At 39.1% G+C, this 18,499-nt stretch overlaps 1 protein-coding gene across 2 annotated transcripts; it reads right to left on the bottom strand.

Annotated features, from left to right (window-relative positions):
* Positions 1–530: 530 nt before the first annotated feature.
* On the bottom strand, positions 531–18,148 carry RSL24D1 (ribosomal L24 domain containing 1). 2 transcript variants are annotated; one of them, XM_037911110.2, is made up of 6 exons: positions 17,812–18,148; positions 15,179–15,292; positions 8,888–8,960; positions 5,373–5,436; positions 4,083–4,168; positions 531–2,609 (listed from the first exon to the last, which is right to left on the bottom strand). In XM_037911110.2, the coding sequence occupies exons 1-6, from the start codon at positions 17,890–17,892 to the stop codon at positions 2,536–2,538; spliced, it is 492 nt and encodes a 163-aa protein (XP_037767038.1). In that variant the 5' UTR covers positions 17,893–18,148; the 3' UTR covers positions 531–2,535. The 2 variants fall into 2 exon arrangements, with proteins under 2 accessions (XP_037767038.1, XP_037767039.1); XM_037911111.2 differs by having other exon boundaries at positions 531–2,603; positions 17,812–17,974.
* Between the last annotated feature and the right edge of the window lie 351 nt (positions 18,149–18,499).

Genomic DNA, 18,499 nt, shown 5'->3' with positions numbered 1-18,499 from the left:
ATATCAAATTGAAAAACTAAACTCTGGCCCACAGAAAACTAGCTTAGTTTGTATAGCTAAAGAGAAATCAGAATTTCCTTTTTAAAAATAACACAGAAATAGTCACAGATCTGTAATCCAACTAATAAAATTAATCTCTGCCTTAAGAGTTGTTGTACCAGACAAGATAGAGTTTAAATCCTTTTCTAGTTTATAACTAGGACTTACCAGAGCCCTTGAGGCTCTTGCAGTGACTGCAGCCAGAGTCCTTGCAGTACCTGTCTTCTCGGGAAGCAATTCCATCATCTTCAGCCCAATATTAAAACAAATTACCTTTCTCCTGATTCATTCACAAAAGCAAGTTTTCTAAGAGAAAAATCACTAACAATAGCTTTAGCAAGGCCTAGTCTTATTTACAACCTTTTTGATAAAACCAGAGTGAATAAAAACCTCATAAAGCAGAACTTTTTCTCTCAAAACAATAGCACCCAGTTTTCTCAGTCTTTTCCTGCAAGTTTCTGTAAGATTTCCCAAAAAGGTGAGTCAGTGTATTTTTGTGTAATTGGAATCCCTTTATTTAGTATATACTTTAGATCAGGCATCAAATTACATCTTACAATTGTATTTTAACGTATTTGATTAGGTTCACTGTTTTGTTGCCCCAAACATACACAAGCTGCTTAATTTCTTATTTGATATAGGGCAAAGATATCAGAAATGCAGCATTTTAAAGAACAATCTAAACATATATAAAGGGATACTTAACTTGCATGTGCACAATGCTCAAAAATGGACATGCTGGTACCTTTCAAAGGGAAAATATTCTCTGCCTTGGTAGAGTCTGAGCACTCATCTTCATTCGGAAGTGTATTTTAACACCTAACTGATTTCACCCTATCAGCATACCCCTGGCTCATCTGTCAAATGATTTTGAGACAGTATTAAAAATTAGCACTTAGATAGCAAATACAATTCATATCAGTCAGCCAAGGCACTGATCATCAAGTTTATGCTGCCACTGTGTATCACAGTTAGCAAATCTTACAATTAAACTTTACCTTCGTGTCAAACTCCTGGAATTGTTATTTATCTAATTTTAAATTATATGTTTTAGCAGCAGTTGAAACTGAGTGTGTTAGCGTTTAGAATATACTAAGTTGACATTTAATTCAAGTGGATCTACATTTTTGAATCCATGCACATCAGTTTTCCCCACAATCTCTTTTTGAAAGTACAAACTGTAATTCTATTTTAATTTAAAACAAACAGCATACAGGTATATACATTTTTAAAATAAGGTAGTTTTCCAATTGAATTTACCTCCTATTCACATCAGGAATGAAACTGCAAATTATGATTTTTCAGTGTAATTAGCAGTGACAAGAAAGTAAATAATACTTAACGTGTTTTTGAAAGGCTTCCCTAATCATGATGCAGATAAATAGTTGTCCATTGAAAGTTATTTATCTGAGTGCAACACTAACACCACTTTGGATGAAGAAAATACTACTAAGAATATCCAACATACCTATACTTTAAAACAACTTTTCTGTCAACATAATTACAAAAGCGTTAAGTTACATTATACATGGTAAAAAGTTAGATTTATTGCATATTTGAACTAGCCTGGTTTTCTGGCACAGATTCGAGTTCCAGTGGTTATACAGGTGATGGTTCCAGTCTTCAAACTGGAAGCCAACATTCTATCAACAGCCTTCTCCAAACAGTAAAACTTGCATCGGTGTTAGTTGCTCTAATAGACTGTCCTAAAGGAAGAGTTCTTTTAAATATGGAAGGAAAAATACACAAAAACATTTTCCATTGTTACATTCTAAGCAGCCTATTTTCCCCTACTGGCATACAGTAAACAGCTAAGGTTCCACTGCAGTAAATATAGATAAAATGTGATTCTGCCATCCCTTATAGGTGCGAAGATGCAATTTATACACCTTTGGGGGGGTATGGCATACCAAATTAGAAAAGCCTTGGGCAAAAGTCCACTGAGGAAAACTGCCACTGAAGCCAATTATACCACGAATTATTAGCTAGATAAAAGATAAATTACACTGTCCATCCCAGGACAATAAAGAGGTATATAATATCTCAAATGAAAGGCTTTATGTTATGCATCACTGATAATAAGGTTTTGTATAATTACAGAATTACAAAAAGTATTGTCCAAAACTGTTATCTGCAGGACAGCCGTTTCATACCAATTGCCTCGTTTTTATAATTACAAACAGTATTGGATGACTTGCAAAATAACTTTTGCTCAGTAAAGTGTATTTTTCTCCCAATAAAGAATTAAGAGAGTACCTTCCCTTAAAAGATATAATGAAACAACGTCTGGTGCTTCTCTCACACACACACACACACACACACACACACAGAAGAGAGATGTGCATCTAGGGTGTGTTTAATCACCTTTCATTTCAATGAACAAATATCAGAAGAATCAATAATGCACAAGTCAGAACTCTGAAGAGGCGAGTCAAAACAGTAAGTAAGTAAGTTAAGGAGGGAAAGAAAGAAAGAAAGAGACAAGGGACAAGGTTTTTAGGACTCTTCTTCCATAGCTATATCCTCTTGCAATTTCTGAACCATTTTCTCCTCCAGCCGTTTTCCTTTGCCTTCAAAAGAAAAGACAAATCAAGCATTTTAACTGAATACACTTTTAACAAAAATTGTCTAGAGGGAATTCTCAAATTACAGCAATCAAGTTAACACACACTTATTATGACCTTTATCATCAGCTAGCAATACAGATAAAGAGGTTTTAACAAAAAGAGCTGTCATTACTTTAAAGCAATAACTAAAATCAGCTTCACTTTCGCATAATACACTGAACATTCCCCTCATCTAGTACCATGGACTTTCACCAGTTGGCAGTATCAATCAGAACTTCATGCAGTAGTATGAACCACTCCTTTGGTAAAGGGAGCAAAACTGAGAGCTCCTGCTCACTTCTACAGATTTAGAAGAACTGTTCCAGCAAAAAGGACACCAAGGGGAGGATTAAAGCGGAGAGAAATGTAGGCAAAAGCACTATGCTCTTTTACACTGCCCACTGTTAGCACTACACAGAAGAGAGCTACAATATTATACACAATTTGCTGTAATGGACTATACTAACATTACCATATAAAATATAATAGTATTTTATAATATATCAAATCAACATCCCCCAAGATCAATTTTTTCAAGGCATTAATAGACAAATTTTCAGCTGCTCTCCATTCTATGTAAGGGTAGTTGTGTGCCTAATTGCATGCAAAAGATTGAGATTGTTTGAAAACATATCCTGTAAAAAACATACTTAAGAACAAAACAAAATTGACAAATAAGACAATGTCTACACAATCTATTTTACCAATACCTTTTAATGCATAACCTAGTATTCGTAGTTAAAAAATTTTGGACCAGCAGAAAACCAGTTAGGAGGAACAGATTTTTCCAACTGTAACTCAACTGGAACCAAGAAAAATGTAAAGTTTGCTCAGTAATGGAAAATATAAATTTGTATCTATGCATTCTTCAGATACATTTTGGTTAATATTAACAACCTATTTTTGAATTGTCTAGTTAATTAGCTGTATCACATTAAGTTTAATAAACACTTGCATTTGAGATGTCATTACAAACACTCAATTACAGAATGAAAGACAAGATGAGTGAGGTTCAATAAAAGATAATACCTCATCCGCCTTGTCTCTCTCATGTCCTGGGACCAACATGGCTACAACACTGCAAACAACTGAATTATAAAATGTCACTTCCTCAAAAGGGATTATTTGCTATTGAGTCCAACATTTCAAGAAGTCTGACATTGTACAGATGTAGTAACTACAGTATAGTTCAATGTGTGCCAACGACTGATTTTAAAATGATGGAGACCAGACACATAACGAGGTCAGCTGAGTATTTTGATACTGTAGAATTTGAATAGGTAACAGACACTGATGGAATTCTGTCTGCCATGGGTGAAGGCCAGATGGGGGAAGGAGTGAGAAGGGAATTATATCTGGCTCATTAAATGATGGATGTTGCTCAAAATAATTATACATGAACTATCCAACCAAGGATTAAATAAATCCAGTTCTTACCTGCATGTGGAGCCCGAACAAGGTGTATGTTTTGCTTGACTTCTTTGATGTCTTGTGCCTTCTGCAGTTCTTTGCTCTTTTTTAATCTGAGAATAAAGGGGGGGGGGGTTATTATTTGGAGATTATATACTAAAGCTTACTTTTTTTTTTAAATAAATGTATATATATCATGTGTACGGCTCTGTCTGTGTCACGGAATTTGCAGAAGTCACGGATTCCGTGACTTTCCACAACGTCCGTGACTTCTACAGCTACTGGTGTGGCTGACCCCAGGGCCGCCCAGGCAGCTGCTCAGGTGGCCCCGGGGACAGCCACACCAGCCACTGCTGGAGTGGCCCAACAGCCAGCTGTGGCCAGTGCGGCTGGCCATGGGGACCACCTGAGCAGCAATCCTGGGGGCTGTGGGAGCCGCGGCAGGTGGGCGGCCTCAGGGACAGCAGGAGCAGCCACTACTCAGTGGCCCCTGGCAGCAGGTGCCATTGGCCCACCCCCTGAGAGCAGCCCCTCCCCCGCTAAGATTTAGTTAGGGGTATATAATACAAGTCACAGACAGGTCATGGGCCGTGAATTTTTTTCATTGCCTGTGACCTGTCCATGACTTTTACTACAAATACCCACGACTAAATCGTAGCCTTAAGCATGTGTATTAAATCTTAGTGAAATTCCACATCTCTCTCAGAGTCCATTAGGGAATTATAGTGGCAGTTACAACTTAAATAGAATCCAATAAATACTGATGCAACGGGATGACAACGAAAGAAAGTTTCAAACTATGAGCAGTTTATTCAGATTTTGGAAACATCAAATTACATACAAGTCTTCCCGCACCTTCCTCCAAATATCAGAATACAGCTCCTAATGTTTGGCAAGACCTCCTTTCCCTTGAACAGTCAGCATTATGTACACTCATTTCTCAAGCTTCCTAGTGTGTTACCATGCTGATCAATATTGTCTTTGTTTTCTTGTATTCCCCAGTCTGTTTCCATCTGCTGTCTGTTGTCTTAAACTTAGATTGTATGCTCCTTGGGGCAAGGACTGTTTTGTTGTGTTATTGCAACGCCTAGCATGGTCCTGGTCCTGGTCCATGACTCTCCTGTGTACTACTGTGCTACACATAATAAATTAAAATACTTGCACTACCGTTCGTGTGTAAGGAACAAACAGCCATTTAAAATTTGTGAGCATCATCTCCATGGAGCAAGGGCTATCTTTTTGCAGCATGCCTGTACAGCATGATGCAACCCAGAACCTAACTGGGATTTCTTAAGTGCTACTGCAAATCCTTCTCACCTGTTCATGATAAATTTAGCTTGGCGTTTTTGTTTGATCTCTTCCACTCTCTTCATTGCATCAACTGAAACAAACAAAATAGAGTTTTTAAATATTTTTAAACATGTGTGTTTGATAATCTAATTAAATTCCTGAAACAATTTAACTAGTACTGTTTTAAAGGCACATTTTACTATAATGTGTTCCTTAATATGCACAGAACCCAGAATAAAAGAAACATCTAACAATTATAACAGAGAAGTTCTCTTTGCAATGTAGTACTGACAGATACTATTCTGTAGCTAGAAACTATCATCAATTTTACTTTAAAATTTCAGTTCAAGTTTCCACTTTGTCTATACAACCTCTCTCTTATCCCTTCCATCCTTTCTCCCAATGGAGGACTTTTGTTTCTAGTTCACCATTATCCAAATGTCGTTACCCTTTCCCCCTTAATAATACTTCTGCCTAACTTAAAAATAAATGATGGTCTCACATGCCACAAAATTATCATGATTGCTATATTTTGTTTCAAACTAGTGTAGAATCAATGGAATCAAAAGAACAGGACAGCATAGCTTTAAAAGACAGCAGGAGACAAAATCACTCAAACACTAATATAGTGGTTAAGAATGCAGTTTGATTCTATACTCTGATTCTCTAACACAGAGGTTGTCAAACTGTGCTCCGTGGACCACTGAGCTCCATTCAGGTGGTCCGCGGACAGTTCCCGCTAAGGTGCGCACCTCGGCTGCCGCACACAAGAGAACGAAGGCAGGCATGGCTCCACTAATTAGGTGCCTGGACCCTGGAGAAGACGCATATGTAACGCGAGATGGTGGCCTTGGGGGAAATAGTGGGGAAGGTGGGATGAGGTAGTGGGGTGAGAAGAGTGGGTGGGGGGAATTTGGGATGTGCAGGGCTGCGGCAGCCGGAGAAAGAGACGGCTTTCCCCAGCTCCAGGACTGCGGCTGCCAGGGAGAGACGGCCCTCCTTCCCAGCCTCAGCTCTGTGGCTAGTGTGGCAGGGGAGAGACCCCCCACCCCCTCCTTCCCAGCCCCAGCTCAGGGGCTGCCGCTGTGGGGGACAGAGGACACATCTATCACATTAAAAAGGTAAGACTACTGATATTAAAATATGAGTGTGCTTTTATTTGTAGAACAAAAAAAGTTAATTTTTTTTTAATACAGCGCTTTTATCCAAAGCGCTTTATAATAGTTAGCTAACGATACAAACAACATTTGCAAAGATCATCAAGTGGTCTGCTGAGACCCTCAGCAATTTTCAAGTGTTCCGCAACAAAAAAAGTTTGAGAACCACTGCTCTAACAGTTCTTCAAAAAAATAAGGACGAAGTGAAACCCAATGCCTGCCCATAGCCTGACCGCCCAAAAAGTTTGAACTCTTTTGAACAGCGATGTGAAACAAAAAACCAATATAAGGAAGATCAGGTTAATCCAAGATTACAGATGCATAATTCCAGTAAAATATGCTCTCCTTCCACTCCCAAATCTCTTACCTATAATTGATGAGATTTACAAATGACTGCTCAATCAAACCTAGGGCTTGATTGACGGTGCTGTAAATTGAATAGGCAGCACAGGTATACCAACAAACTCTGCAGAGCAAATATGCTGTCACAGCAACATACTAACTTTTTTTTAAAATGTAAACAATGCAAAGACAACCTAAGCATCACTTTGAGATCATGTTACGAGTGACAAGTAATGTAACACTTATTTTTAAAACAGAAACTCACCAATTCCTTGCTGTTGGGAGTGGAAATTTTTTATTGAAAAAATGGACAACTTGTGCAAACAGACTGAACATTAGGTACCTACTAGCAAAGATGTAATACATATTTACACAGAAACCTAAATATAATTGTGGAAACACTTAAGGTGAGTCCTGCTTCATTTTCTAATGAGTCCTAGCAGTTATGACTTTTTAGACAAAGGAACAGCATATTTTTGAATCACGATTCTCTTCAACTATTTACTATTTTGCTGTTGAAACAATTGCAAAATTAGCTATATTTAAATCTTAACAAAACTTAATATTAATTTTTAAAAATATATTTACTTAACATCACACCATCACAGGAGCGAAGAGTTAAGTAGTTTACATGAATTTTAAAAGGTCTGGACAATTTTACTAGCAACTTGCGTAGGTTCACATCTAAGGGTAATCACCCTGAAGCATGAGATTTATTATCTGATTGCTGCAGGAATGAAGCTTTTTTTTTTTCCCCATATGCACATAAACCATTAGACCAATGCACGATGGGTTTTTCTTCACTTCCATCTGAGAGATCAGGTATTAGCCAGTCAGAGGCAGGTCCATGAACATGAAAGATCAATGGTCTGATTTGTATGGAAAATCCTGTGCTAACAATAGGATTGTGACAAAATGCTGAACACAGACCAAGTCAGAGTTTTTAGTGGCACTCCATTTTTAATTCCCACCATCATACTTCTCCCTCAAATGCAATAGGCAATGTCCAATCTTCCTAATTTTCTGGCTTTTTATTAGCATTCCTGACAAAGTCTTTTGGTCAAATTGTTTGTTTTAAAAAACTAACAAGGACAAGAACATTTCTGGTAGAAAGCTATAAATCTTCAGAGCTATGGTGATCTATTGCGTAACTATGTATTTGGAACTTGTGTAATACGTATTAAAAATGCCTAAGAATGAAAAGCATTAACGACTTAACATGTTACACATTACTTGCTTTCCGGATTTCATTTTAAAAAATCTAAGCTGGTTTTAAGAACACAAACACATACAAAAGTCATTCCAACATCAGTAAAAGCATTTTAAAGAACTGTTATACGTATAAAAGTCAATTTATCAGATTGCTCTGAAATTAGGTATTCAAAAATGCCTCAAAACAGACATCAAGTTTCAAACAGGAGAATGTGTTTTACTGCAGACTTATATACCTATGAAAACTGTTTTGTAATTAAAGTTCTGTGAATGACAATGATTTACAAAGGCAAATAAATATTGTAATTTATTATTACAGTTGATAACTGAGCACCATTATAGAGAGTGATAAGACAATCATATATTCTATTACTATTGTTTTGTAGAAATGGAAGCAGAAAACAAAGTATCTCTCTAATCCGAGTAGAATCTTAGTTTTAGTGCTGAGTTGTCCCTATCAAGTTTGATATTACCTTTTTTACAAATTAAGTGGAAAAAACGTGTGGACTCATTTACCATAAAAGGCAGCAATCATACGGGACAGGTCTATCTAGATTATAATGAAAAATTACATTTTATTTTTGTATGAGAATACCAAGACTAATCCATTTCATATCAATGATGTGCAGTTGGGAGGCAGAACAAAAATTCCTGTTCTAGGTTGGGGCACATTTAAAAATAAATCTCTTTTCAGGTTTCTAGTATTTACAAAAAAGACTAATTATAAATATGATCATCAAGGTTTAAAGTCTTCTGACAACTGTACATGGACAGAAGAGCTTATTCCCAGCTAGTCTTCTAGAAAAGCTGGCATTTCCTAAAGTGACTTACCGGTTTTGCTCCACAGCTCTCTCTGGTATTTCACTGGCTCATTTCTACGTTTTTCAAACTCAAATGAATTATCCTGTGTAAAAAAGGAAAGTGAATACAGCTTACATTGAGACACAGTAAGTGGGCAATACATAGTTTTAGGAACAAGTAGCTGCATAAATAAATATCCACAATTTACATTTGTGAAAAGAAATCTAAAGGATCTCAACATAAAACTCCCTTCATTTTATCTGACAATATGATTAAACAAGATATATAATCTATTATAGACATTTCTCTAAACCTACAACAAACTAATTTAAATACAAAACATCTTAGCAGCTCTCAATACTAATTTCTGTTACATATCATTGAATCCTAAACTTAATATTTAAAAATATACTTTTGTGTCAGGTCTTTAAGGTAAGTACCTTTTTTCTCCCCTGCACGCCCAAAGCAGGCGTGAAGACCAGCAATTACCCAATATGATCATTTTCTGATGTAATGTTGAGTCTTGGCAGGGGATGAATAATCCCAGAGCCCTGTTGTGGTGGCTAAGAAGGAACCCATACAGCAATGTTTCTCAAGCTATCTGATGTGGGGGACCAGCAATTTTTTCCCCCCCAATATGCGCACAGACCGGCAGCCGATGGCTCGCAGACCACCACTGGTCTGCAGACCACCACTTTGAGTAGCACTGCCATAGAAGACTCTCAAAGCAGCAGCAGGCAGTAATGCTAAGAGGCAGAATTATGCATTCTGACCTATGCTATGTTAATTTAACAAGATAGGGGAGGAAGAATAGGTATGAGAGAAACACCTCTCACGCACAAAGATACTTAACAAGAGGAAGCAGGCAAGCAAACAGATTGCCTCAGAGATGAGCTACCAATGAGAACATTATGCAGGAGGTTCTAGGTGGGCACTAACCTTCTATACATTAATCACCACAGAGAGTTGTCTGCAGAGAACTAGAGAACCACTGCCAAACAGACCTCTATGCCCTTATCCTCCCTGCATCTCATTGAAAACACAATCACTGACTTCTCCACTGCAATGGGACAGCCCCGTTTTGGAAATGTGGAGGCTTGAGCCAACCCTCTCCGCCTTCAGATAAGCAAAGGATTCCTTCTTCTATGAGAGTTGAACTATACAGACATCACCTGCTGTGCTTCAAAGCGGGACACTGACTGCAAGCGGAGGGAAGGAGAACAGCCAACACAGACTGTTTGACATCGTTTTCCCTGTTCCCACCACCTCTAACATATCCTACGCACAGCAATCACGACTTTTTTTAAGTGGTTAGTTCCCAGCAGGCCCCTTTCTCCCTCACAAAGTAATCCCTGCATGGCTGTCTCTGGACCTACCTATTCTCTCCTCTCACTCTCCCCATGGCTATTGCTACACATCTTGATGTAGGATGGGCATCATCCACACCTGCCTTGCTCCCCCAGTGATGAAGTATCTGGAGCTCAGTGGCATTTAATTCTGTTGTGCTCCACCCTGACCAGCTACTAAGAGCACCGTAGCAGCATCTCTGCCCAGCGTGGCAATAGCTGGGCTATCCTCTGCTACCTGTCCACTCCATGTTGTTGCTAAGAGAGCGCCCTGTGGCGCTCCCTCTCAAATATCAGTAGGACAGGGTTTATTCATGGTTTTGAGATGGAGATTTTGGGGACCCCACATCACTACCACCCTCCAAACAGCAAACATTGGCCGTAAACCTCACATTTTTGTTAGTCAGGGACAAGTCACCATTTTAAACAAAGAAAACTTGGTTTGAACGGAGAGCAGAGTGATCAGCAGTTCTCCTGAGTCAGCACCAGGTAGTTACGTACAACGAAATGACTAAAAATGGTATCAGATGGCTATTCACGGAGTCTAATAAATCATTTGCTTGTTTCCAGATAGTTCTCAGAAAAATGCAAAAGCACCACTTGTAAATGGTCTCACACGATTTAACATCATTCACAATCTTCATTGAAAAAAATCTTACTGAAGGTCAGTTTTAAAGACACTGGAAGACAGAAAAATTCCTTTTTTATCTGTTAGCTGGAACTGCAAAGTTAAGCTGTAAAGAAAATACCAATCCTTTAAACTCCTCTGTATTTGAACATCTTCATTTGATAAACATCTTAACAGCAAGAGAGAATGCAGAGTGCTAAAGGCCAAATCGTTTTGCTATGGCTCTTAACAGTTAGAGCTGCAGACCCTCAACACTCAGGAACTGCATCCCTAATTGGTAACTATCCCATTCTCTTTCCAAACCAACTTCAGATTGCTTACTGCTTGGAGAAACATTCTGAATTATTTATTGTCTATGTAGATGTAATTTACATTACATCCTTCTGCCAAAAATGTTTGTGCAGTGAACTTAAGAAGCAAGAGTAAGATATTAACATTTTAGGTGAAGGACTATAGGTTTGGGAGGCAAGGAGGGAGTTTTGTTTTTTGGAGCTGGGGAGAAGGACATTGAGTGAAGCTAGTTCTAGGAAAAAGCAGAACAGAGTAACTGTTTTATGCTTTGTCCATGTCATTGTCTTTTCAGTTACCACCTAAACAGTGAAAAGAAATACTTTGCTCACCTATAACACCTTTCAGCCAATGATTGCAACACACTTTGCAAAAAAATTAAGGCTCACAACACCCTTGCTAGGTATGCAAGACCCCTTTTCACAGATGCTGAAGAGAGGTATGGTTACATAGGTCATCTATGGCAAGAATCAGAGAGAGAATCCAGATCTCCGCGCTCAATTTTATGCTTTAACTACAAGACTAACTTCTCAATAAAAGAAGCAAGGAAAATGAACCCAATGGTTTTGCAGGAGCCATAAGATCACCATTAAACACCTGATCAAGTCAAACTACAGACATTTCAAAAGACACAAGAAAAACCTAAAGAAATCTCCTGGGGTTCTAAAAACTTGTAATATCATTACTAAGCTTTAAGAGCCATTTGTACAGAAAAGTTAGTTAGGAAGCAATTTGCAACTTTTCATAGTGATCCTTCTTGGTACTTTGAAAGTAAGACTTAAACCCAAACTATATTCAAGGGAGGTAGAAAAAGTTCTGGGTGGCTCCAGTCTACTTGGACTAGGGGAATTTTCAGAAATCAAAATGCAACAACCTGGACTAGATCGATCAATTAGGTCAGGAGTTAGAAATCCCAGGAGCAGTAGTCTAAATGTAGGTTCTAAAGACGATCTGGTCAGTTTAATTCTGAACCAAGAATCCTGGTAACAACCCAAGCTCTGAAAGGGGAGAGGATGAGAAGTACAAAGACAAGTATTTTGCGATGTCCTAAATTATTCTGAGTAGCCTTAACTGACACCAACTAGAACTGCAAAAAGTTTTATACAGCTGTCTCAGAAAGTCTCTCCTCTACTATACTGAGGAAGAACTTCTCACGAGTATTCCCAGACTAGCTGATCAAATGCCACTCAGAAAGACAGCCCCAAAAAGTAAGCATTAATTAGATGTTCCATCCAGTCTAAGTACAGCGGCAAGAAATCCCCGGAGAAAATCATCACGTTAGTACCAGAGATCTGAACACCCTCTAAGCAAAAAGTGACTGCAAAAGCCTCTCAGCACCCAGAAGTGCTCCTAAAAAGGTACACACAGCACTGTCCAGTTGCTGATTACATTACAGCTAATAACATTCATTTGCTGCTGGCGATGCTAAAAAAATAGCTAAATACTGACTGGCTAATGTTCAGTTCAGCACATATATTTTTGTGGTATTTTGATAGGTAGTTCTCGTGCTAGCCATGACTCTGTAGACGATTTCACCTCTTTTCAGTTTATTTTCCCTAATAACAGGAACCCTTTAGATCTAAATAGAGCTTTCATCTACAATATACTATAACTTGGCCTTATATTTGACAGTTTCCTTTTTAATTTTTGTTTTTCCTTTTCTTTATAATTAGAATAATGTCAGCTTCTGTTAGGATACTGTTAAGCCTAAAATCTGAAGTGAAGAGCTTAAGAGAATGTGAGAACAGAACCAGCTAAGATCTTCTGACCATTCTTCCTACTCCATCAGCTCAGGGATCTCAAACAAAAAAAAAAACAAAAAAAACCCCCACACCCAGTAATTCTAAATTAGTTTTTATCAGTATAGTAACACACAGCACCTCTTCAGAAGGCCCAGTTATTACATGGCTGCCTAAAAATTATGTCTGGCAGGCACATTAAAAACCACACTCTTGGCTAACTGCACAATAATATCCACAGGGAAGTTACATAGACAACAGTAGGTCACCAACAGTGCCAAAAAAGTATTGAGCATCCTTATTCTGCTGTTAATAAAAGCTAAAAAAATCCCAATAATCCTCTATTTAAGGACTGTCCTAACCATGTATGCATATTTAATCAATTTCTCCCAGGGAAGTAAATCTGTCTTGAAATTCTTTTAACTTTTTTTTAAAATCTATTTCATGCTTGGGAAATGAAAGAATCCTTGTGGGGGAAGATTCTTCTTATAAATTCTCTCCTTAGAGAGAAAGATCAACAAAGTTAACTGCCTTACACTTGAGAAATCTATATAGTCTACAGATTAAATTAAAGATGCTTCAGAACAAAAAGTATATTACATGGGGAAAAATGCTAAAACGAAAGTAAACAAGGGAAATATTCTTTTCCAATAAATAAGTTTTGAGTCTGAGGAAAGCGTAAGTAAGACGTTCGTCAAAATTGCATCATCATAACTGCCGCACATGAAGCACTGAAAGTCTAGAACTTGATGAGCGGACCAGTTAATGACAGGCTTAAGAACAAACTGGTAGGTGTGTTAGTTTTCTCTGATATGACACCTGCCCACACAACCAACCCCATGAGTAAACACTCAAATATCCATGCTATCAAATGTGGGTACAATAGATAAAAGTGCTGTATACGTGTAACTACCTGATTTGCGGACACCAGTGTACTCATCCAAGTTGTCATTTGCATCCCCAATCAACAACAGGTGCAGTAATTTTAAAATTTTCAAGTCCTCCTTAATTAGGACTTGTCTACACAAAAAAGTTATACTGCTTTAACTATACCTACATAGTTCTTTACAACCGCCCTTCCCCTGGCTAGTGTGGATACAGTTATACTAGTATAGCTTATCCCCATACTATCAGTTAAAAAATTATGTCTAACCACCATAATTATACCAGTACAAAAGTTCTGGGTAGACCAGGCCTCTGTGAATGCCTATGTTCAAGAAAAATTAAGAACTTCTGCACCCTACCCCCATATCTGCCACTGAATGACTTGCAAAAAGCCAAACAAACCATCTCTGCATTTTGTTTTGATTTCTGTAAAAAGGAGGTGATACATAACTGACAGGTGTGTTGCAAGGTTTAATTTGCATTTGTAAAATACTTTGAATGCATTGGATGAAAGATGCTACAGAAGTACAAAATACTATGTTGTTGTTGTCCATGCTGCCCATCCCTCTCAGCAATGGAGAACAAACCTTTTTCACAGGGCTTTGGGCCTTGCTGCCCCTACACATCTGGAAAGCCAGAAACCCAGAAAAAGAAACCTCTGTAAAACTAATTTCCATTTGTTTTACTGCTGAATGTGTGGTTTGAGGAATTTTTTTTAAACTAACAGATTTTAAAGGAATCTCCAAGTCTGTGACTCACAGTAGTGTGGAAGCTCAGGCATTTACTTGATAAATTGTGAACAAAACATCTCGAAATTTAAATTAATGTACAGTCTTACGATTAAAAGTGATTCAAGCAAAATGGCAGTTCTTTGCCACTTCACAGCATCATTATCTGTGATAAGATTAGCCATTCTTATCACAGATACTGCATGTTTATGACCATAAAGTTTAAAGCTACAACTACTACTACATTATTCTTCACATGTAAGACAATCCTTTTCGATTCTAAATGATTAGGAGTGCCATGAAGAATAAAAATAATGGTTATATCTATTTATTTTCACAGTAATTCAATGTTATCAAGCAAGAAGAAAGCACAACACATTTAAACTGAAAATACAGAAGCCTAATCAGAAAGGCAAATTTCGGGGTGAAGGGTAAAGAATGGCTAGTTTTAAACTTTCAAAGAAAAGCATGCTGCATATTTGTGTTTTATTACTGAGAAAATGGAAAGACCAAACTGTATTTTTAAAGCACTGATTTTGTTCTCACTGTCTCTAGTGTCACACAAGCACTTCCATACCGTGACTTGCCTGGCTATGGCACTTGGAGTATTGCACGTGTAATGTTTTGTTTTTATTCTTGGCCAGGACTTAAACACACATAGCAGTGTGTTTAAATTCTTTAGTAGCACAACAGTACCAAGCACTTACCACTGTTAGTTCTTTACCAACTGCTTTTCGGAAGGCTTTGGTCCATCTGACCTTTCTGGGATTTCGTTTCTTTTTAAAGTTTTTGTGGCATTTTGATCTGCAGAATCTAAAGACCTAAAGAAAGATTAAATACAAACAGAAAAAACTTCTATAATCAAAGGACATTATTGCCCACCCCATCCAAAATAACTCTGATGTTAATTAGTTATGTTACTCTACTGGCACTATTCAGTGCCAATTTAAAGAATCACCATTATTTTTTCCTTATAATGAAAAGTACCAATGAAACTAAAGTTATTAAGTATAGGACAGAAATTTTAGCTTTCATGGAAGCCATACCACACCGAACAGCCAATAAGCCTTAGTCTGAACCTGAAGGGTCTACCAGAGATTAGGAAATACAGTACATTCCTCATGCCCATTCTGGAAAAAAAAAAACAAAAAAACAAATGCCCCACCCTGGTCAGTCTGGTAGCAAGGGAAAAATTTCTTCCCAGTGCAAAAAAGGAACTTTACAACACCACAGCAGACCAAAACAACTGGTCCTTTGCTATTCCCGGGGTGGGAGCTGCTAATCTGGGCACGAAAGAAGGCTCAGGCAGGAGGGACATGGTTTATATACCCTCCCATAAGTGGGGAGAGGCCAATGGCTTACCTAAGCAACATAAACCCACCTGCCAGCTCAGGTGATGCTTCCCTGTCATCACCTCGCATTGCCTCTCTCAAGAGGGGATCCTTAAGAAAACCACTGTCAAATTTCCCTACCAGCCCAGACAAAGACCATTCCCCACTTTGAGGTTGTGGGGAGTTGCATTTACAGCAAGTTACTTGTGTAACAGCCCTGGTGTGTTTTGGTAATTTCAACTTAAATATAGCTATTAAGCTTTACAGGGTATCCTTTTCATAATTTTGAAAAATAAACTTCATTTTGGCTAGTTCAGATCACATGTCTAAACTCTGGTCTACAATCCACCGAATAGAATTTTAATGGAATAAACGTTCATTAACCTTCTTGCAGAGTAATGAATACAGAATATTTACTATTAAAACATAAAATTTCAGTGTAATGAGTAAGATACTTGTACTGTTTCAATGGATCTTTGCACAGAAATATTAAGTTAGCATAACAGGTTTCTGCTGTTGCATGTATAACAAATGCATAATTCTGAGTGTAGTTTTATTTCACAAAATCCTGTTGTGACAGTCTGTATGCACCATTATATTCAATAGGATTTGGCAAAATGAGATTAATATATCACTAGATCATGTAAATCATTATAGAAAGATACTGAACAGGATAAATAATACAAGTGTCAATGTATCTTCTGCAATGAAGATATTAGGTATTATTCAAGTTATTAGTTTGTGTGAGCTTTAGAACATTATTTTTACTTTGTTTTATTTTACAAAGTCACATTACTCTGTTTTCACAGTATCTTCAGTTACAGTTTGCTGGGAACATGCATGCATCTATACAGGAATTACCTTTAAACAAACTGACGGTCAAAAAACTGCAGGGAACAGGATTATTAAATTATCACCCACAGAAGTAACTACAAAACCTTAAAACTGTTCCATGAATTTTCTATACAGGTCACTTAGTCCTAGAGCTAGTGTTTTTCTTACAGGATAAACTCCCAACCGCACATAAAAATAGTCAGGCTGTGAAAGGTACAGAGAAAAGATACTAAACTACTTTTTAGAACTTAATTTCATCTTTAAGACCCCAATTCAGAAAGGCACCTAAGCACATACCTAAATTCTAATGGTTTCAGTTGAACTTAAACATCTAGTAAACTTTAAAACAGTATTTCAGCACACAGTTAAGAGCTTTGCTGAATCAGGACCTCAATGGGTCAAGCATTTTTAGTCTAACACTGGTCTTTACAATGGAGCAAATACTGATATTTACATTTTGCTACACAAGTACTTTCAGTTTTGGCTGGGCAGAAAAGATTTTACCTTAATTAATTTTGGACTACATCTACAATAGAAGCAAGGGGTGTGATTCCTGATGAGAGCTAAGAGGCAGTGACAGCAGGGCTTAGCCATGCCTAGCTCTGACATCCTAAACCCTGCGAGCACGTAGGCCGCATGGCTAAACCCGTGGTTGTCAACCTATCGTCTGCCCACCCTTAGGGGTCCGCGGACTACGGCGAAGATTTCAAAGCAGTCCGCATCTCCATTTGAAAATGTGTAGGGGTCTGCAAATGGGGGGAGGGGCGGGGGAAGGGCTGAAAAGCCCAGGGCTCAGCCAGGCCACCGCCGCCCGCGCTCTGTCGACTCACGCCAGCGCCCCTAGAACGAGTGCAAGTGCGCCCATGTGAACTGGGAAAAACACCCCCAAGCCCCGCGCTCTCAGCACACGGCAGCCGGGCGGCAGCGCATGGGGAGCGCCCGCAGGCGTCACGGGCCGCCCGGCTGCGGGGCCACGGCCAGCCCAGGCTGCGCTTTAACGGGCTAGAGCCGGCTCTCCCAAGCCCGCCGCCAGAGCGGAGCCGGTCCTCAGACGGGCCTGCCCCCGCCCCAGGCTCTGTGGGCCCCCACACGGGCTGGGCTTGGACCAACCCCGAGTGGCGATGCGCCAGCACCCCCGCGACACCCCGCCCCCGGGCCGCGCCTTCCGCCCCGACCTTGCAGTCGTTCCGCACGAACATGACCCCGTGCCCCGGGTAGATGGGCCCGGAGCAGAAATAACACTTCTCGATGCGCATCTTGCTGCCGACTGAACCCTCCCGGCACCCAGCCGCCTGGCCACGCCGCGGGAAGTGACGGAATACACCTGACCGGAAGTGTAGCTATAATGCTCCCTTCCGGATAGAGCGTCTCCTCCGTGAGGGAGAGCGACGTGAACTGTTCACAGCGCCCCCTGCTGCTTGTTCATGACCATGAGCAAGGCAGGCAGCTGGGCCTTGCTAGGCCGTTGGTGTCCCCAGTGGCTCAGCCCAGTGCCCACAGGAGCCAGTTATCAGCAAAGGAAAATCCAAGGCTATTAAATGTACAGAGGGGGCTTTTGTGGTTAATTTTTCTTATTAATTATTAATTAAGATTAAAAATTAATCTTCAGAAACAATTACAAAAAGGCAAAGGACCATTGAGGAGAAAAGACATGAAGGCAGGAGCGTGCAGGAGGCTGGAGGGAATAGCAGCAAGTTTCAGTGGAATGGAAGTCCGGCATTATCTGAGCTAGCTCAGCATTTCTTTGTCCAAATGTATCAAGAAACAGGGTCCAACTTTCATTTAATTCACATAATTACTCTCTGCGTCAATGAAAAGGGTGTTGTTTTTTAAAGAATTAAATTGGTAATTTTCCCAGCTGTT

Source organism: Chelonia mydas, chromosome 10 (assembly GCF_015237465.2).
Source record: "Chelonia mydas isolate rCheMyd1 chromosome 10, rCheMyd1.pri.v2, whole genome shotgun sequence".
Classification (NCBI taxonomy): domain Eukaryota; kingdom Metazoa; phylum Chordata; order Testudines; family Cheloniidae; genus Chelonia; species Chelonia mydas.
Note: the sequence above shows the minus strand (reverse complement) of the source record. Positions and strands in the feature narration are given on the sequence as shown.

Excerpts from the sequence above, each read along its gene's own strand:
- RSL24D1 (XM_037911110.2), bottom strand. The coding sequence starts at position 17,892 with ATGCGCATCGAGAAGTGTTATTTCTGCTCCGGGCCCATCTACCCGGGG. Across the intron at positions 8,961-15,178 it reads TTGGTAAAGAACTAACAGTG|GATAATTCATTTGAGTTTGA; the intron begins GTAAGTGCTTGG and ends TTTTTTACACAG. Across the intron at positions 4,169-5,372 it reads GCTAAATTTATCATGAACAG|ATTAAAAAAGAGCAAAGAAC; the intron begins GTGAGAAGGATT and ends CTTTATTCTCAG.